This window comes from Sorghum bicolor, chromosome 1 (genome assembly GCF_000003195.3).
Source record: "Sorghum bicolor cultivar BTx623 chromosome 1, Sorghum_bicolor_NCBIv3, whole genome shotgun sequence".
NCBI classification, from domain to species: domain Eukaryota; kingdom Viridiplantae; phylum Streptophyta; class Magnoliopsida; order Poales; family Poaceae; genus Sorghum; species Sorghum bicolor.
The window spans coordinates 22,922,785-22,941,418 of NC_012870.2; the positions used below are offsets into that span (position 1 = coordinate 22,922,785).

The 18,634-nt window shown below is 46.5% G+C and overlaps 1 protein-coding gene across 4 annotated transcripts; it reads right to left on the bottom strand.

Moving 5' to 3' along the window:
- LOC110430340 lies at nt 209-15,752 on the bottom strand. 4 transcript variants are annotated; one of them, XR_002447792.1, is made up of 15 exons: nt 15,383-15,752; nt 14,872-14,930; nt 14,224-14,332; nt 13,427-13,542; nt 12,176-12,244; nt 11,362-12,051; nt 10,144-10,661; nt 9,957-10,021; nt 8,400-8,479; nt 2,371-2,465; nt 2,021-2,160; nt 1,666-1,794; nt 1,279-1,431; nt 926-1,109; nt 209-769 (listed from the first exon to the last, which is right to left on the bottom strand). XR_002447792.1 is itself a non-coding variant. In XM_021447920.1 (15 exons), the coding sequence occupies exons 1-14, from the start codon at nt 15,555-15,557 to the stop codon at nt 968-970; spliced, it is 2,550 nt and encodes an 849-aa protein (XP_021303595.1). In that variant the 5' UTR covers nt 15,558-15,748; the 3' UTR covers nt 209-769. The 4 variants fall into 4 exon arrangements, 2 of the variants coding, with proteins under 2 accessions (XP_021303595.1, XP_021303591.1); XM_021447920.1 differs by having other exon boundaries at nt 968-1,109; nt 2,371-2,475; nt 15,383-15,748; XM_021447916.1 differs by having other exon boundaries at nt 2,371-2,475; nt 15,383-15,747.

Below are 18,634 nucleotides of genomic sequence, written 5' to 3' on the forward strand. Positions count from 1 at the left end.
GAGCCAAGAAAAAGCTCAGAAAAAGAGCCAATGAAAGGTAGGGTGCTCGTGAGAGAAATGATTCGATCCATGATCTTGATCTCTCACATGTCCTAGCACGAAGGGGCGAACTTCACAACAACCCCGAGGCAAAAGCGAGTAACAGAAATTCCATAGAAATTGCTCTGAAAATCAAATAGCACAAAAGCATGCAACCAGAAGAGGAAAATTGGAACACAAAAATCCCAAATCAACAGGGGCTTCACTACTTTTCAGCCATGAAACAGTGTTTCTCTCACAATAAATCAGCATCAGCATCAATACCATCCTCTATCCTCCAACTCAACTGTAGTGAAGAACTAGGATGCAAATGAGCTTAGTCTCTCCACTCCTGCCCTCTAATCCTTGATGAAGCCTTTGCTTTGCTAGACCAGATGCAAATGAGCTTAGGGTTAAGGTTTGGCTTATCACTAGCCATCCCTCATATTCGCAAGGTACATCAAAGCCTCTATGAGACTTGTACTTCGACAAGTGCCAACTCATGATGCAATGAGCTAATTCCAAGAAGATACGTACGAATTACTTTTACAACACATTTACATGTTTAACAATGTTCTGGATCAACATCCCACAAATAGATGTTTTACCTGCACCGTGCTATTTACAGTTCTCATGCGATGCAGCTGCGGAGACTGACCACACGTGGTTCCCAAATCCCTCTTCTATGATTGTTCATATGTTATTACGCTCCGGACGGCAACAGATAAACCATGTACCCACACAAACAGACCTGCACATCCATACTATTTAAATGAATCCACCACATCCCCTCTCTGCCAAAATGAGTCGAAGCCATAGCCCAACTCAGCCAGTTCTTGCATGGAACCACAGACATAAACATCCAACTAGCTACCAGGAGCAGGAAGTGGAGACCCCAGTTCCTTACCTAGGTTTCCCTTGGTGCATTCTGATGACCCCAGTTCCTTACCTAGGTTTCCCTTGGCTCTGATCTCGGCAAAGAGTCTTGCCTCGATAGCTCATAGTTTGACTCTGGACTGAGGTTCCTTGTGCTGACACGCATTGAGCACAGGAAGAAAAACGAAGAAGTATAAATGGTTATGTGCCATATGCTGCAAGAGGGGGGAAATTCTGTCAATTAGCAGTGATATAAATAACAATAAGCTAGAAAATATAGCAGTGAAACAGACAGCTATATACAAATATAGTGATGAAGTCAGAGCCACCACAAGCTTTCCAACTTGATGTTATGTGTAATGAGGGAAAGTGATGATTCCACACCTGTGCCAAATCCAATAGTTGCTATTCGATTCCAGCTTCCAGCTGATAGCCGCAAAAGACAATGTCATGAAACCCAAAAGTAAAAATATCCAACGGAAGCGTTTGTTCAACATCTCCAGAGTATTCTGGAACAAAGTTCTGATGTTTGGCCAACTACACAAAAGAACAACAAGATGACAACTGAGTCATCCCACTCAAGGAAATGCTGGACATTATGAATTGTTCGTTATGCATTCACCAAAAGCCTAAGCACAAAGGGCGATAGAATATGGCCCAAAAACAAAAATATACGCATGTGAGGAATTTCCATTTAAAGACTAAACTAAAACACGATACACAGAGTAGGTGCTATTTCATAACACCATTTGTCCAATACAAGCAAATTACCTTTGAGGCATATTAAGGTTAATTCGTGAGGACCAGCATATAAACCTTCGTGCTGTAGAGAACTCCAATAGCCACCCCATAAGCAGGCCAAGAGAACCAATGGCAATAACGATTCCAATATTTGCAGATCTGAGACAATAACTCAATTAGACACCTTAAGTTCACTTAGGCCTTGTTTGGATGTTGTCGAATTCACCTCAATCCACATGTGTTGGAGTGGGTTGGGGTGGTGGAATTTAGTTCAAGTTCCACTCCAAATCCATCCCAACACATGTGGATTGATGTGAATCTGACTACATCCAAACAAGGCCTTAGTATTTTGAAAACAGAAAAAGGTAACCTGCGATCTGCGTACCTTGTTGCACCAGTTGCAGCTAAAAGAGCCGTGAGGATAAACACAGCAGTATGCATTGCTCTCTTTGAAGCTTCATCAATTGTAGCCATATATATGAACGTACCCACGACAGCCATGAAGGAAAGCCAGAAGTCCAAAAACTGGACTCAGATAGAATATAAATGTAATAGAAGAAATGTGAATAATTAGAAAGTCGAGCAAATGGGATTTTGACACACTCAACAGAATTGGTAAAACAAATGTATTAGGTCAACCTTGATTTGGATCGACATGAGCAGTACTATGAATACCAGTACCATGCCCAACAATTTTTACACTAGCATTCAACAAGTGGGTGCTAAGTAGCTTACCTGCAATACACGGAAAGATAGAATGCACCAGGTGCCAACATCACATGAATGGTATAATGCACTGGAAATTCCACTAGATGTGTAAAGGATCCATTCTGCAAATGCCTTAGTGGCAAGGGGGGGGAAAAGTTAGCATCTGGTCAAACAAAGCTCATGCAGTCTATAATAAATTAAATTAAAATGTTTTAGCTTCCTTATGGAGTACATTTTCTGTCCATAACAGAAGTTTGAAGATGAGATGAAAGCCAACTGATGGGTACAAGACAGGCCTTCTTTCATCTGACACTGACAGTTCCTAAGAATTTCACTACCAACTAGAAACACTACTTAATTTTGTGTAATCAATTTAAAACTCCAAGACCCATGGATTTGCAATATACACCGATGATTCTGTCAAGGGCAGCAACGCCCAAGGTAGCTGGACCCCGACTGCGTAGCTCGTAGTCGTGGTCCGTCGTCGCCGGCAGGGTTATACCCCCACGCCGTCGCCGCCTTCGTCAACTGGGTTATACCCCCTAGTTGCCGGCTTCAGAGAGAGAGAGATAATAGGCTGATAATACTTGATTGATTATTCCTTGCGTGGTTACAATCTTATATAGCCAAGGTCCCAACCGAAAGGGGCAACAATCCCCCTAAATCTAAGGACTAATAATAGGAAGCTATCTTACCTTCCTTTCTAACTTCTAGCTAATAACAGAAAGCTATCTTTCTTTCCTTCCTAGCCACTATCTCCGCCTGTGCCCTGCGCCCCCTCCTGCATGGCTGCTGCGCGCTCGAGGGCACGGCGCACGTCCTGGGCACGACGCCGCCTGACGTACGTGCGCCCGACCATGACATCTCCCTCTCCGTCGAGAGTCAGCTCGTCCTCGAGCTGGAAAGAGGGAAACCTAGTACGGAACGCGTCGGTGTCCTCCCAAGTAGACGACGCGGCGGTGCAGTTCTTCCACTTGATGAGGACTTGTGGAACACCGCGAGCGAGGCGGTAGCGTACCGCGCGCTCAGGCTCTGGTTCGATGGCACCATGACGAAGCGGTGGCAGCGGCGGTATCTCAGTAGGAGGCGTGCCCTGGAACTTCTTGAGGAGACCCACGTGGAAGACATCGTGAATGCGGGCGCCTGCTGGTAGAGCTAGACGGACAGCGACATCGTTGATAAGCTCCACGATGCGGTATGGTCCGACGAAGCGAGGCTTGAGCTTGCCACCGGGCGCTTGAGGAAGCGAAGACGCCGAGCGTTGCCGTAGTCGAAGAAGAGCCCAATCGCCGACCTGGTAGCTGACTGGGCGGTGGTGGCGGTCATAGTGCAGCTTCTGTACGGTCTGCGCCTGCTCCAGGCGGAGGCGCACATCGGCCAGGAACTCATCGCGCTCTTCCATGGACTTCGCGACGGCTTGAACTCTGGTGTCGCGGGGCTCATAGGATCGGAGCGAAGGCGGGTCGCGCCCATACACCACGCGGAAAGGAGTGTCGCGCAGGGAGGACTGGTACGCTGTGTTGAAGAGGTATTCCGCCTAAGGAAGCCACCGGACCCATTGGCGTGGCCGATCCCCCGTCAAACACCGGAGGTACATGACGATGACGCAGTTGGCCGACTCAGACTGCCCGTCGGACTGAGGGTGGAACGCCGTCGACATGTGTAGCTTGGTGCCCATCAATCTCATGAGCTCACGCCAAAAAGCGGATGTAAACACCGTGTCCCGATCAGAGACAATGGACTGAGGAACACCATGTAAGCGGACGATGTCGGCGAAGAAAGCTTGGGCGACGGACTCAGCCGAGTATGGGTGAGCCAAGGGGGAGGAAATGGCAATACTTGCTGAATCGATCCACCACGGTAAGGATCACCGACTTGCCGCGCACGCGAGGGAGTGCTTCCACAAAGTCCATCGCGATGTCCGTCCAGACACCCTGAGGCACCGGGAGAGGAAGGAGCAGGCCCGCCGGCTGCAGGTGCTCGGACTTGTGCTGCTGACACACTGTGCACAGGCGGACCATGTCTTGCACCCGCTGCTTCATGTTGGGGAAGTGAAAGTCGCGCCGCAGCCGATGCACGGTGCGCTGAACGCCCTCGTGGCCGTCCCCATGGATTGCCATCATGATTTCCTGGAGCAGCGGAGAGTCGGGCGGAATGTACAGCGTCCCGGCGAAGTGGACCAGGCCATCGACGAGCGCCCAAGGTGCCTGGCGGGTTCCTGCCGCGACCTCAGCCTGGAGGGTAACTAGAGCCGGATCGTCGAGCTGGGATTGGCGCAGGTGGCCGATGAAGTCGAAACGGGGGGCCGACAGTGCGAGCAGCACCCCGTCCTCCGTGTCGCGCCTGGACAGGGCGTCTGCCACTGCGTTCGCAGCGCCCGGCTTGTACTCGACGGAGAAATCGAACCCGAGCAGCTTGCCGACCCAGTGGTGTTGCGGGATGGTGGCGAGCCGCTGGTCCAGCAAGTACTTCAGACTGTAGTGGTCTGTCTTCACGCTAAAACGCCGTCCCCAGAGATACGGCCGCCAGTGCCGTACGGCCATGACCAAGCCGATGAGCTCACGCTCATAGGCCGCCAACGCGCGGTGTCGCTGGGCCACCGGGCGACTGAAGAAGGCGATCGGGTGTCCATCTTGGATGAGCACTGCCCCGAAGCCGTGAGATGACGCGTCACACTCGACCACGAACGGCTTGGCGAAGTCGGGCATGGCGAGCACCGGTGCGGCAATCACGGCCGCCTTGAGGTCCGCGAAGGCTTTGGCAGCCTCCGGACTCCATGAGAAGCCCTCCTTCTTAAGCAGGCCGGTGAGTGGCGCCGCCAGAGCCCCGTAGTTGTGGATGAATTTGCGGTAGTAGCCCGCCAAGCCGAGGAAGCCCCGTACAGCCCGCGCGGAGCGAGGTACCGGCCAATCGTGGATGGCCTGGACCTTGGCTGCGTCCATGGCCACTCCTGCCGCCGAAATTGTGTGTCCGAGATAGGCGACCAAAGGCACCCCGAACGCACATTTGGAACGCTTGACGAAGAGGACATGGCGGCGTAGCTCAGTGAGGACCGCGCGGAGGTGTCGGAGGTGGTCCGCCCATGACTCGCTGTAGATCAAGATATCGTCAAAGAAAACGAGTACAAAACGACGAAGGAATGGGCGTAGTACATCGTTCATGAGGGCCTGGAATGTCGCCGGGGCGTTGCACAGCCCGAACGGCATCACCAGAAACTCGTAGAGGCCGTCGTGGGTGCGGAACGCCGTCTTGTGGATGTCCTCCGTCCTCATGCGCACCTGATGGTACCCGGAGCGTAGATCGAGTTTGGTGAAGAACCGAGCACCGTGGAGTTCATCCAGCAGCTCGTCGACGACAGGAATGGGGTACGCGTCCTTCACCGTGATGGCGTTGAGCTCGCGGTAGTCTACGCAGAACCGCCACGAACCATCCGGCTTCTTGACGAGGAGGACCGGGGAGGAGAACGCGGAATCACTGCGCCTGACGATGCCCTGGGTGATCATGGCGTCGCACTGCTTCTCGAGTTCATCCTTGTGGGCCGCCGGGTAGCGGTACGGGCGAACCGCCACGGGGACCGCGTCGGGCTTGAGGATGATGCGGTGCGTTCGGCCCCGTTCTGGCGGCAGGCCGCTTGGCGAGGCGAAGACGTCGTGGAAGTCGTCCAGCAGCGCGTCGAGGACGGGTGTCGCGGCCTCGGCAGCATGGAGACGCGCAGGGGTCCGGGGGGTGATGCCGCGCCAGCAAACGGACCGGCCCGCGTGCTGGAACGCCATCGTGCCGGCCGCCAGGTTCCACACGATGTCCCCCAACGGCGCCATCCAGTTGGTGCCCAACACGACGTCGTAGCCTGCAAGGGGCATAATGAACAAATCGACCTGAAACTCGAGGCCGTCGATGAGCACTGGCGCGCGGCGGAGCACCCCTGGGCAGGCGACACGCTCGCCGTTGGCCACGGTTGCTGTCAGACGGGGGCGTGGTTCGATGCAGAGGCCAGCGCGACGGGCAGCGTCTTCCCCGATGAAGCTGTGCGTGGAGCCGGTGTCGATGAGCGCGGTGAAGTCAGCCTCGCCAACACGGACCCGAAGCTGGAGCGTGTTGCTGCCAGGCACGCCAGCCACCGCGTGCAGTGAGAACACCGGGGCCTCTTCAGCCACGGCGCCCTCATCCAGTTCGATGCCGTCGATGTAGAAGATGCGACGGCAGACGCGGTTATGGCCCCGGGAGTAGGGCTCGTTGCAGTTGTAACAGAGACCTAGGCGACGCCGTTCCACTTGTTCCTCGGTCGACAGACGCTTGGCCGGATTGGGGCGCCCTTGGGTGGTGGAGCCGGGAGCGCGGCCAGGGCTGGTGGCGGGGCAGGCAGCGCGAGGGGTGCCTGTGCCGCCGGGAGCGCCGGCCGGCCCGCCGGTGCCAGGGGTGGTGCGCGCTGCGCCGCGCGGGGTGGAGCCTGCTGCACCCGATCTAACTCCATCAGCTCAACCTGGCGTGCGAGACTCATCGCGGCGGCGAGGGTCTCGGGGTGATGAAGGTGGACGGCATGGCTCAATGGTGGCAAGAGCCCGCCCGTGTAGAGCTGCACCCGTTGGTCCTCCTCCAAGCGCCCAGCGCGCGGAAGAAGAGCTTGGAAACGATTGGAATACTCTTCCACAGTGCCCGTGCGTCGGCACTCCGACAGCTCAAACATCGGGGCAGAACGGAGGGGAGGACCAAAACGCAGGTTGAGGAGATCCTTGAAACGACCCCAGGATGGTGTGCCTTCGTCGTCCTGCAGTTGGGTAAACCACAACTGGGCGACGTCGTCCAGATAGTATGACGCCATCGCCACGCGCTCCTTGGCCATCGTACGGTGTTGGCGGAAGTAGGCGTCACACTTGTTGAGGAAGAGCATCGGGTCGGTCGTGCCGTCAAAGCGTGGAAGTCCCACTTTTTGTGCTTCGGGTGGAAGTCTTGATCGCGCAGTCCATCCGAACGGCGGTCATCGCCGCTGCCCGAGGACGACGAGGATTTGTCCTTGATGGCCGCCACGTCGGACTTCAAGGTCGTCAGTTCCGTGGTCAGGGACTTGAGCTGGCCCATGATCTCGGCGAGGGAAGGTTCGGCCATGGTGACGGGGTCGGAGGTGGAGGCAGTGGAGGATGGTGGCGACGATGGTGGGCGACCGACGGCGGCGGCTGCAGTGGAGGAGCGGCTGGAGCGGGTGGGGGAAGATCGTCGAGACCGCGATACCAGGTTGTCAAGGGCAGCAACGCCCAAGGTAGCTGGACCCCGACTGCGTAGCTCGTAGTCGTGGTCCGTCGTCGCCGGCAGGGTTATACCCCCACGCCGTCGCCGCCTTCGTCAACTGGGTTATACCCCCTAGTTGCCGGCTTCAGAGAGAGAGAGATAATAGGCTGATAATACTTGATTGATTATTCCTTGCGTGGTTACAATCTTATATAGCCAAGGTCCCAACCGAAAGGGGCAACAATCCCCCTAAATTTAAGGACTAATAATAGGAAGCTATCTTACCTTCCTTTCTAACTTCTAGCTAATAACAGAAAGCTATCTTTCTTTCCTTCCTAGCCACTATCTCCGCCTGTGCCCTGCGCCCCCTCCTGCATGGCTGCTGCGCGCTCGAGGGCACGGCGCACGTCCCGGGCACGACGCCGCCTGACGTACGTGCGCCCGACCATGACAGATTCCAATAGGCACAATGGTTTGAAACCAAGCATGTTTATCTATCAAATACATATACGTGAATGAATTATAAAATTACTTCTGCCTCGCTGGCATGCCTTCCACATTACAATTTGGAGAGGGGCCACATTCACTCAACACCCTGTGCCCACATGAAAACAATGACAGGAGACACAAAAAAATGTTTTTGGGCTACATTTGACACACTTCTACAAACTTGGGGACCTGAATATCTAGTGTTTAAGTTTATGGAGATACACAAACCACCATGCACTGTAGATGGTAGCCACCTATGATGCAGACTCAAGAAAAAATACTTGTTGTAACTGAAAGTCAAACAGGTCATGTCAGGCCACAATGACAGTAGATGAAAAACATACCTTTCGTCGGAGGGCCCAGAAGGCAGGTAAAATAGCTGCAGCATTTGATGCGATTAGAAAAACAGACTGCCAAATGTGCCCTACATATAGATGTGACCATTTTAGACTATAATTTTACTACATGGTTGCAAAAGCATGCATCACAACTAGCAACTGGTTCAGAACTGTTTTTTTTGAAAGATACTGGCCCAGAACTGTTTTTGCACAAAGAAGGAACTATATTCTCATTGAAAATATCTGCAGCCTAAAAATACAGAATTTGGACACAAGATTCCAACTACATTTGACAAAACTTTGGTGTGCACTGGTTTATTTCTTTCATTCAACAGGTTTGCACTGCTGCGAAAGGGTATGTAACCTAGTGTGTGCAGCACCTCAGGTCCTGGGTTCAAGTCCTCGTAGGAGAGAATTTAAACAGGCCTCGGTTATGAAACACCCCCTTCCTCTTAGTGCAATGCCGTGGGAACAGTCTTTCTTCCACAGGTAAGGTTTTCTTTATAGCTGCATTGTTGAATCACTTTAATAATTGTAAACTACTTGCCAACAAATAACAATGCAGTCTGAAAAAACAGTTTTTTAGTTCTCAATAGTTCATCAACTGTGAAAATTTGGTGGGTTCAAGTCCTCGTAGGAGAGAATTTAAACAGGCCTAGGTTATGAAACCCCTTCCTCTTAGGCAATGCCGTGGGGACAGTCTTTCTCCCACAGGTAAGGTTTTCTTTATAGCTGCATTGTTGAATCACTTTAATAATTGTAAACTACTTGCCAACAAATAACAATGCAGTCTGAAAAAACAGTTTTTTAGTTCTCAATAGTTCATCAACTGTGAAAATTTGATGGACCTTGGAACTATAAAAGTCCTAAGTCAGGCACAAACTTAGATTCATACCTTACGAAAGGCATTTCACTAGCGTTACACTGATTCTTTGCTTAAGTAAACAACAAGGTCAAGCAGCTGAAGGGAGGTCGAGCTTTCAAGTAGAGCGACAGTAGCTGGAGGACGCTGAGAGTGAGTAATGAATCTCAATAAGCTAGCCAATGGTTGAGACAACATGACCTCAGGGGTTTGAATTTTTTTTTTTTTTTTGATTTATCCCTAGTCAGCCAGCCCAAGCGGTGAAGCTGCTCTTCTGTATTGTGTGCTATGACTTGGGCCCCTAGTTTGCTGGTAGTCGCAAACTCGCAATTTGTGAAGCTACATGCTTCTTCTGCATGCCAATCTAACTAAAGAAAACTTCACAAGAAACCGTTACCTTAAAATGTCATAAAGTAGAAAAACTTAATATTTTCCATATTAGAAAGTATCCCCACTATTCCAAATTAAGTTGTTTTGGCTTTCCTAGGTGCATAGATATTCACATAGCGTATAGGAGTATCTTGGTACATAGAAAAAATTATGTACATAAAAAAGCCAAAATGACTTATAATTTGAAACAGATGGAGTATATATTAGAAGTTTAACATTTGTAATAACATCCAAAACTATTTCATTGGTGAAGACATTAGTACATATTGTCCCATAATAAGATTTTTAAAGTGAGACGTGAAAGTAATTACCATTAGGGGAAACTAGCTCATCGCTGCAATCAAACCCACCATGATCACGATCACATGTGCAGAAGCTGAAAGGAATGAAAAGGTTATCACACGAGCTACAAGATATACCTTTTGTCTAGCCTTATCTTGAAAATCAAGTATTAATTAAAGAGTAAAATTTTCACAACAGAACATCTTTAGAAATCACCTGTAGAAAGTCAGCCCGCTTTCATCAACTGAGGAATGGCATACACCTTTCTGATTGCAGTTTCTATGGCATCCCTGAAGAGATACAGACATGTATGTCTCAGAATTTGCTGTATCACTTGGATGCTTCACCCCAAAGCACCAAGTTCCCTCTTTAGCATAAAAAATCGATAGATCCATGTCTGAATTCGTGGAATTTTGTAATGAAAAAAATACTGAACCGTTACTGCTGCTTGTCCTACTGGCATAATAATCCCAAGTATTATTAGATGGCAAGCCACCATATTTCGAGTACAACTCATAGTTTAATTCTTTATCTGACTTCAGCTGGACATGGATAAGTGCACCGGCTGAACCTTGAGGAATATCCAAAAAGAAATATGTCCATGCAAACTGCTCATGGGATGAGTTGCTTAAAAATTGTTCCAAGTAGAAGTGGCTATCTTCCAGTGATGCTCTTTCATCAGTAGGAACATAATATGACTCAAAAGGGACAGAAGGACTTCTCTTAGGAACCCTCTGCGTGTAGGAAGAAATATTTGCTTAGCAAAGATGTATTGACAGGGAAATAAAAAATATAGTCACAAAGCATTCACAACATCAGTCTTAAATGAACATTTGTCTAACATTAGTAGCTGTTGTGTATATTTCAACAAAGAAAAGGGAAATTGAAAACCACATTTATCGCTATAGTTATAGCTGGTTGATTTATTCACATTTTTGGCACATTGAAAAGTCTTGTTTCCGGGGGGAAACGTGTTTCATCCACTAAAGGGAAAACACCGCATGACTCAAGTTCAGATGTTTTGCACATAACAGTTAAGGGACTGGGTACATTCTCTACTGTTCATAAACAACTTACTAATTTGTACAAACTGTTCAGAGCATCAAACTTGATACAATACAGAGCCAAAGGTCCTAAGGTCAAAACTTGAGCAAAATTTTAAGAAACTAGAACTGAAGTCCCACTCAATCCACATGATAGACTCACTCGAGGAAGCCTAGACGTGAGTGGTGATTTTGCCCCAACTTCCAAAAGAATTAAGCATTTGAGTGAACTAATTAGTGCGTGAAACTCAGCAAAAACATAGTTAACTGGCAGTTCATTGTATCTTTAATGGAGAATAAACTTAAGTTGGATGGATTATTGCAAACTACTAGTCAGCTGTACATACATTCCTATCAGTTAGCACAATATAGCAGTATAATACAGACTTACCTGGAGCCCATATGCCTCCCAAGAGCAATTGGTTCCAGTTTTTCCATTCAAGCATCCAGTCAATTGCCACTTTAATGAGAAACATGTTGTGTCTACAACAGGTGGTGATGATGTAACATTCATCTGTGTTTTGTTGACAGACTCAATTGCAATATACCAACGCCCAATATTTGGCGACTTCACAACCAAAGGATCATGGCTGATATCACCTGAATAGTCATGCAGATCTCTTTGAGGAAAGGCATTATACCGCAGGTAGCAAATCAAGGATGGCCCTAGAGCTCCAAAATTTGTAGCTGTAATTTCAAACTGCAATGCTAGGTTGACTACATCCAAGAAGTAGAACTTCATGTCGCCTTGTCTGATGCATAAGGAGTCATTAGAAATGGAACAACTGATCGAGTTTTCCATTCTCACCAAGGCCGTGGCGTTAGATGCAACTTCTTGTTCTATTAAATGGTTCGGCTGTGATAAGATATTAATACGCCTATTGTGCTTTCTAGTATACAAACTGTTCCTCCTCTCAACATTCAGATCTAGAAGATTTCTTGAGTTATTATCTATTGATGAAGGTTGAGAACAACCAATCATGTCAACTGTCTGGTTGCAGTATGGTCCCCAAAATGCTGAAGTGGGGCATCCTCTTACAGTAATGCGAGTGCTCACCACGCGTGCTTTTCCTCGGCTAATCTGCAAAAGTACAACCACCACAAATTCATATATTGATCAATGCATATTTGTGCCAAAAGTCCAGAAAAGATAAACATGCAGTAGAGACCAAGATTTCTATAGCGATGTCCTGATCAAAACATACCATCTTTGATTGCGTGCGAGCAGGACCAAGGCCATGAAAGTACCCAATGTACCATACCCCAGGAGATATCTACAGAAAACAATCAAAGGTCGGCATCTCAGAAGTTTATAGAACTTCTTAAGGGGCTTTCAGTGTATCAGAAGATAAAAAATTTCTTCCACTTAATGAACAGATTAGGATCGTAAATTTCTTCCACAATTAATGAGCGAGAAGGTAATAAATTTCTTCAATCTGGTATTACTAAGGTTTTTTGAGATAATGGAAAAAGTATCCAGCTTCATTCTCTAAAGAGAGAAATCAGACCAAATTATTACAAGTTAACCACTACAACGACCAAACCAACTTTACAAAACAAATCTGACTCATAATTCAATTCTTGAAATAAAATATGGGACATGTTTAAAACAGAAAAAAAAATACATTGATAAAGTGATTACAGAGCATCCATAGTAACTTGCATGAAAACCATTGCCAGTGAACTGAGGGCAAAAGCCCAAAGATATTGTTTTTTCAGCTACTTGGTGTAAAACAGGATCATAATTTCTTCCACAAAACAGAGGATCAAAAATGATTGACTACAGGAATTAGAGGAACAAGATTGTGGTACCTTGGGGCACAAGGTCTAGCAGTATTATATGTATAATTAGGTCCATTAAGTAATCATCGAAGAGTCAGTTTCAGTTATCTAATTGATTACTACTGTATCTAGGAGGTGACTACTCTGGACAATGTCAATACTAATCCCAAATTATTTGACTTGAGAAAAGCCAATCAACACAATTACAGAAGCAGTATTAATATTCATAATATAATACTAAAGTGTAATCAAATTACTGAAAATATGATCATCCAAATGTTAGCATAGCTATTATAACTCAACATAAAGATGTGCTGCTACAAATAAGGATTACATTACCACATACTCCCTCTGTTCCAAATTATAGTTCACTTTGGTTGTGCCCTAAGTCAAACTTCTTTAGCTTTGACCAAGTTTGTAGAACATCAAATTAGTTTCATTAAGTGTCCATCAAATATCTTTTGATTGGCCATTTTTTTGACCTTATCGGTGTTAATATACTTTTCTGAAACTTGGTCGAAGTTAGAGAAGTTTAACTTATGACAAAGGCAAAGTGAACTCTTATAAAAAAAAGGCAAAGTGAACTAATATAATTTAAACAAGGGAGTATTATTCAATAGATCTCATATGATAGAATTTTATTTTTAGAAAATTACAGTATAAGGATAGTTTACCTGGTCATTTGTTAGCACTACCGTTGTGTTTTTCTGAAATGGTATGCATTGCACCAGATTTGGCTGATTAATTATATTGCTGTTGCCAAAAGGTCCAGCTGGGAGAGAGTTTGATACTGCAATAAAGAACCTTCCTGTCAAAATTAGTTGAACGATTCAGAAAGCTATTTACGCATTTAAGAATAGATTCAAGAAAAAGATCAACAACAATGCTAACAGAAGGGCGCCCCTAAATCAACATCTTCTTTCTGTACGAAATATACTATTCATTCAAACCAAACGACTGGAAGGTAAAGCACTGTCACTTGATGGGAAGTTTCTAGCTCACAGAAATAAATATCTTGCTCAACGCCAGCAGGAAATAACACAGATGCTAGATGGCTATACAGTTCGAAGCCCTCAGGTTGGATGTGAAATACCACAGAGTGCTGATCATCAAAATTACTCTACAACATTAAAATCTGAACTAATTGGCTTTCAGGATGAACAAGCTGAAAGATCCCATAGCTTTGGATAAGCAAACATGTGCAGTGATGATCTTTCTTATTTTATCACTCATTGTTTGCAAAAAGTTTTGCTAGAACCATGAAAATATATTACAACACCAATCATGATAGGATAAAGATAGTGTTAATAGGATATAAATCGTCCATTCAATTTAGAAGAGAACAGTTGCAAACTACATATAGCAACCTAAACAAATTTGCCGTGCAATTAAGCAGGTGCAAGAAACAGTTTAAATAGGAAATGAAAACACCAAATGCAACAACCATCACACTAGGAAATGTGGCACTCACATAAATTGTCCAGATAAGAATCAGATATATCAGGAATTGGAGGGTTGGAATTCATCAAACAGATAATAGCAAGCTCGCTTCTTGGAATGCCTTTCAAGTGCTCCCTATGCTGCATTATTCAAAGAAATATTCCACAAACTACACATAAGGAAATTGTGAGGTATATGATACAACAATGTAGCAAGATTTAAGTCAAATGGGGGTTGCCACACGAAAAAAAAAGCAAGAAATTTCAAAAAAGAAAACTTCCGTTCACTGTTATGATCACAACACAAGTTACGCCAGTACCAGTGTTTCATATCCCTCCGACCCCCATTATCTATACAAGGCACTGAGCTCATAACTGTCCATAAAATGTGAAAGGAAAAAAATGCCAACATACAAGCTGTTTACCCATCATTGATTTGGGACACCACAATTCCTCCCCTCCAATTTAGACACTGGAATGTGAACTGATAAACAGACACGCATGATCTAAGAGCAGTTTAGCCACTAATCAGTGCTTGATACCAAAGCATGACCCAGGTACTACCACAAAGAGTAGTAAGTACCAACAAACCAACTTAACAAACCTGATATAGCAGAGAAAATAACTCTTAATTGATAATTCAATAATGCTCGGCCGGGGTGACAGAATCTTTCACTTACAAGGTCTATGTCAGCAGCGAAATCCATGGTGACAGAAGAGAACGACGGCGGGAACTCAACTGGCGGTACAGGAAGTAGAGTATTAAATTAAGGTCGATCCAGAAAAAGGAATGACCAAAATAGAATTGCCACGGATGAGACAAATCAGTATTCAGTTGTAGCAAAGACGTGTCAGAACGGAACACCAACTAAACCAAACTCTTACAGCTGCTGCAGGAAAGTAGCATCTTGAAAGACTGAAAGGCCAAAACTAAGCAGAACCTACCAAACTGCTAATAAGCAAGTAGAATTCCGCGACACGTGCGTCACGTTTTCCGTGAATTTCCGTAACAGCTAGTTTCATTTCATCACCACGATTCCTATTCTATCAAAAAGAAACGAAAAAAATATCGCGCAAAACCCCGGAAAACTAACATCCACCTACACCCAACAAAAGTAGAAAATTTTGCCGCAGTAGGAGAACGTAAGAAAGAGCCGAAACCCAGATCACAGAGCACTGAAACTATCTCACCGCGCAGGTAGGTCCAGTCGTAAGGCTTGAGCGAGAGGCGGCCCTCCCCGTAGCTGGCCACCACCACCGCCTCCCCCTGCGCGGCGCATCCGCGGGGGCCCGGCGCCCACCCCGCGCCCATCACCACCACCAGCGCCAGCGCCAGCACCGCCGCCTGCCGCCGCGCCGCGGCCATCAGAGTCCAACGACGACGCACCCGCGAAATCCGCGAAGCTCTGACTGACTAAACCCACGCGCTCGCAGTCGCACTGCACCAACACACCACACCACACCACACCTGTTTCTTCAGGTACGGGGGACCGGGGAATGGTTAGGGGAGAGAGAGGCGAGGGGCTTTTCCGGCACGCCGCTAATCTAATCTAATCTCCCAATCTTGCTGCTCCCTTTTCTCTTTGGTCTTTGCCCATCTTTTTCCACTTTAATTGCCGGGAAAAAGACTGGAAAAGACGAAAAGCGACAGGTGAGCGTACACTGCTGGTTTCGTACGGAGTAGACCGGTAGGGGTTGGTTCGTTCCCATGGATGTTCTAGGATTTTATTTTAGTATAGGCCTTGTTTAGTTCTAAAAAATTTTTGGATTTTAATACTGTAGTATTTTTGTTTGTTTATAGTAAATATTGTCCAATCATAAACTAACTAGCCTCAAAAGATTCGTCTCGTAAATTACACACCAACTATACAATTAGTTTTTGTTTTTTTCTATATTTAGTGCTTCATGCATGTGTCATAAGATTTGATATGACGGAAAATCTTGAGAAGTTTTTAAATTTCGAGGTGAATTAAACAAGGCCATAGTCTAATTTTGTATATTGGAATTGCATGTGCAGGTACTAGATTACGATTCATTCAAACAAAAAAGTCTTCAACGCGGTCTCCTTTTTCTAATAGGAAGTAGTCCTACTAAAGTATTAATAATACAAACATCTAATAATGAGGCTGCCGCTCCTGATGTGATCAGAGAACTTATGTCGATTGATTGATTATATATTTATTAGTATTATTTATATACATGATTCAGGGCCATGGCCGCCCCAAGCACGATCCGGCTCGGAGCTCTGTGTGCCCGTGCTGGCACAGCCCAACGGCAAGCATGCTACCAACCAGGTCTGCCAACGGCCTAGTCGAAGGCCGACCCCATCCCTCTCCCTCCCTCGCGCGTATAAAATGCACCAACGCAGGCGTCCCCCCTCCTCTCACTTTCCTCAACCCTAAACCTAATCCCTCCCGTGCCGCTCTGCCTACTCATGCATCACCTCTCATCCTCTCGTAGTCGCTTGCCTGCTCGTCGACGTAGCCACCATCGTCGCCTTCGTCCATCCTCTCCGACTACGGTGATCTTGATCCAAAGCCACCGCTCCCAACTTTGTGAAAATTTGTTATTCTGTGTTGAATTGATGAATACTTGGTGAAAAAGATGAAGTGTTTGAGATGTTTTAAGAAACACGAGTTGTGGGTTGGCACGATCTGTGGAAATTGTTGTGCTACACGGGCCGGCACAGTACGAAAATCGGGCCACAGGGCCGTGCCTGGGCTAATGCCCAGGCACGAAGCACGTAGTGGCACGGCCCGTGACGACCTGACACCATGCCATGTCGTGCCATGCCGGCCCGTTGGACAACTATATGAGTTAGTGGAGTCCAGGAACGATTGTGGAGAAATGTGTGGATATAGTGGATAACGATGCCCGCACAACCTTTCTGTTAATCATAATACACCCAGCAATTGCCTCGTGTGACCTGTTTGGATATTGACTACTAAAAATTAGCCTACTAATTACATGGACTAAACACGAACTATTTCAAAACTAATTGCATGAATGGTGATTAACTGGTGAGACGAATCTATTAACCCTAATTAGTTTACATGGTGCTACCTAAATGTAGGCTAATCATTCATAGATTTGTCTCACCACAGCTTATGCAATTAGTTTTGAAATTGGTTCATGTTTGGTTCTTCAAATTAGCATTCAAACATACTCCCTCCATATAGGATTTAGATGTCGTTTTAGATAATGTTTGGGTCAAACATTGGAAATATAAATCATCAACAACTTTTGAATTGTTGAGTTTGCAAATGTGAAAATTATATGAATAGATTTGTCTTGAATAATATTTTCATAAAAGTATATACATATTATTTTTCTAAATTTTTTATAAAAAATAAGAGGTCAAAATTGTGTTTTGAAGATCGTGTCGCTGTCCTAAACAACATCTAAATCCTATATAGAGAGAGTATGGAGTTATATCCGGGTTCAGACTAGAGTACGACTCCGACGACACCGGTGACTTCCTCTATCATGCGAATGCTTCTTCATCGGTGATGGGGATGACATTAACATCACCCTCGAGCTCACGCCTCAACCCAACCACTCATGTAGCCTACCTCAAGGAAAATACTGAGTGCCTCTAGGCTTGACAAGCTAATCTTGACACCGCCAAAGTTGTGCTCGATAGGAGGAAAGAGGGGATGGACTAGCAACAAGACACTCTGCGTGGCGACAACAACTGCACAGGGGATCAAGGCATGCTATGTTTCCCCCACATAGCCTACAACATGGCAGCCACCACCTGTTGCCTCGACAACATCTCCGACACGCCAGATTCGAATACTAATAAGAAACTACGTGAGGCACGATGACTCCCTCACATTACCTCGAGCAACAAGCAAAAGCTCATTGTCCCACTACCGCAACGTTGCCTCAAGGCCCTCCCAACCGATGTCTACCTTTGACGAGGACCACTCTGACACCCAGGCCTCACCAGCAGGAGGCAGTAGCGATGACACCTCTGTTACCCAAGAATAAGAGGCGCCAAATCCTGATAGGAGCAGAGGTCCAACCCCTCTTCCCATCGACCTCCCACGTGCAACTAGGGCCTTGTTTAGTTGCGAAAAGTGAAAAGTTTTCGGCACTGTAGCACTTTCGTTTGTTTGTGACAAATATTATTCAATCATAGATTAACTAGGATCAAAAGATTCAACTCGTGATTTACAACTAAACTGTGTAATTAGTTTTTGTTTTCGTCTATATTTAATGTTTCATACATGTGCCACAAGATTCGATGTGACGGAGAATCTTGAAAACTTTTTGGTTTTCAGGGTGACCTAAACAAGGCCTAGATCAAAGAAGATCGAGACATGCACGACACCATCAAGGCAAGGTGCTATGCTTAGGTCAAGTCGCCAAGCCCCGAGCGACAGGAAGAGAGTTTGAGCTAGGATTGAATCGGCCCTTAGGTGTTTGGGGCCAGAATAA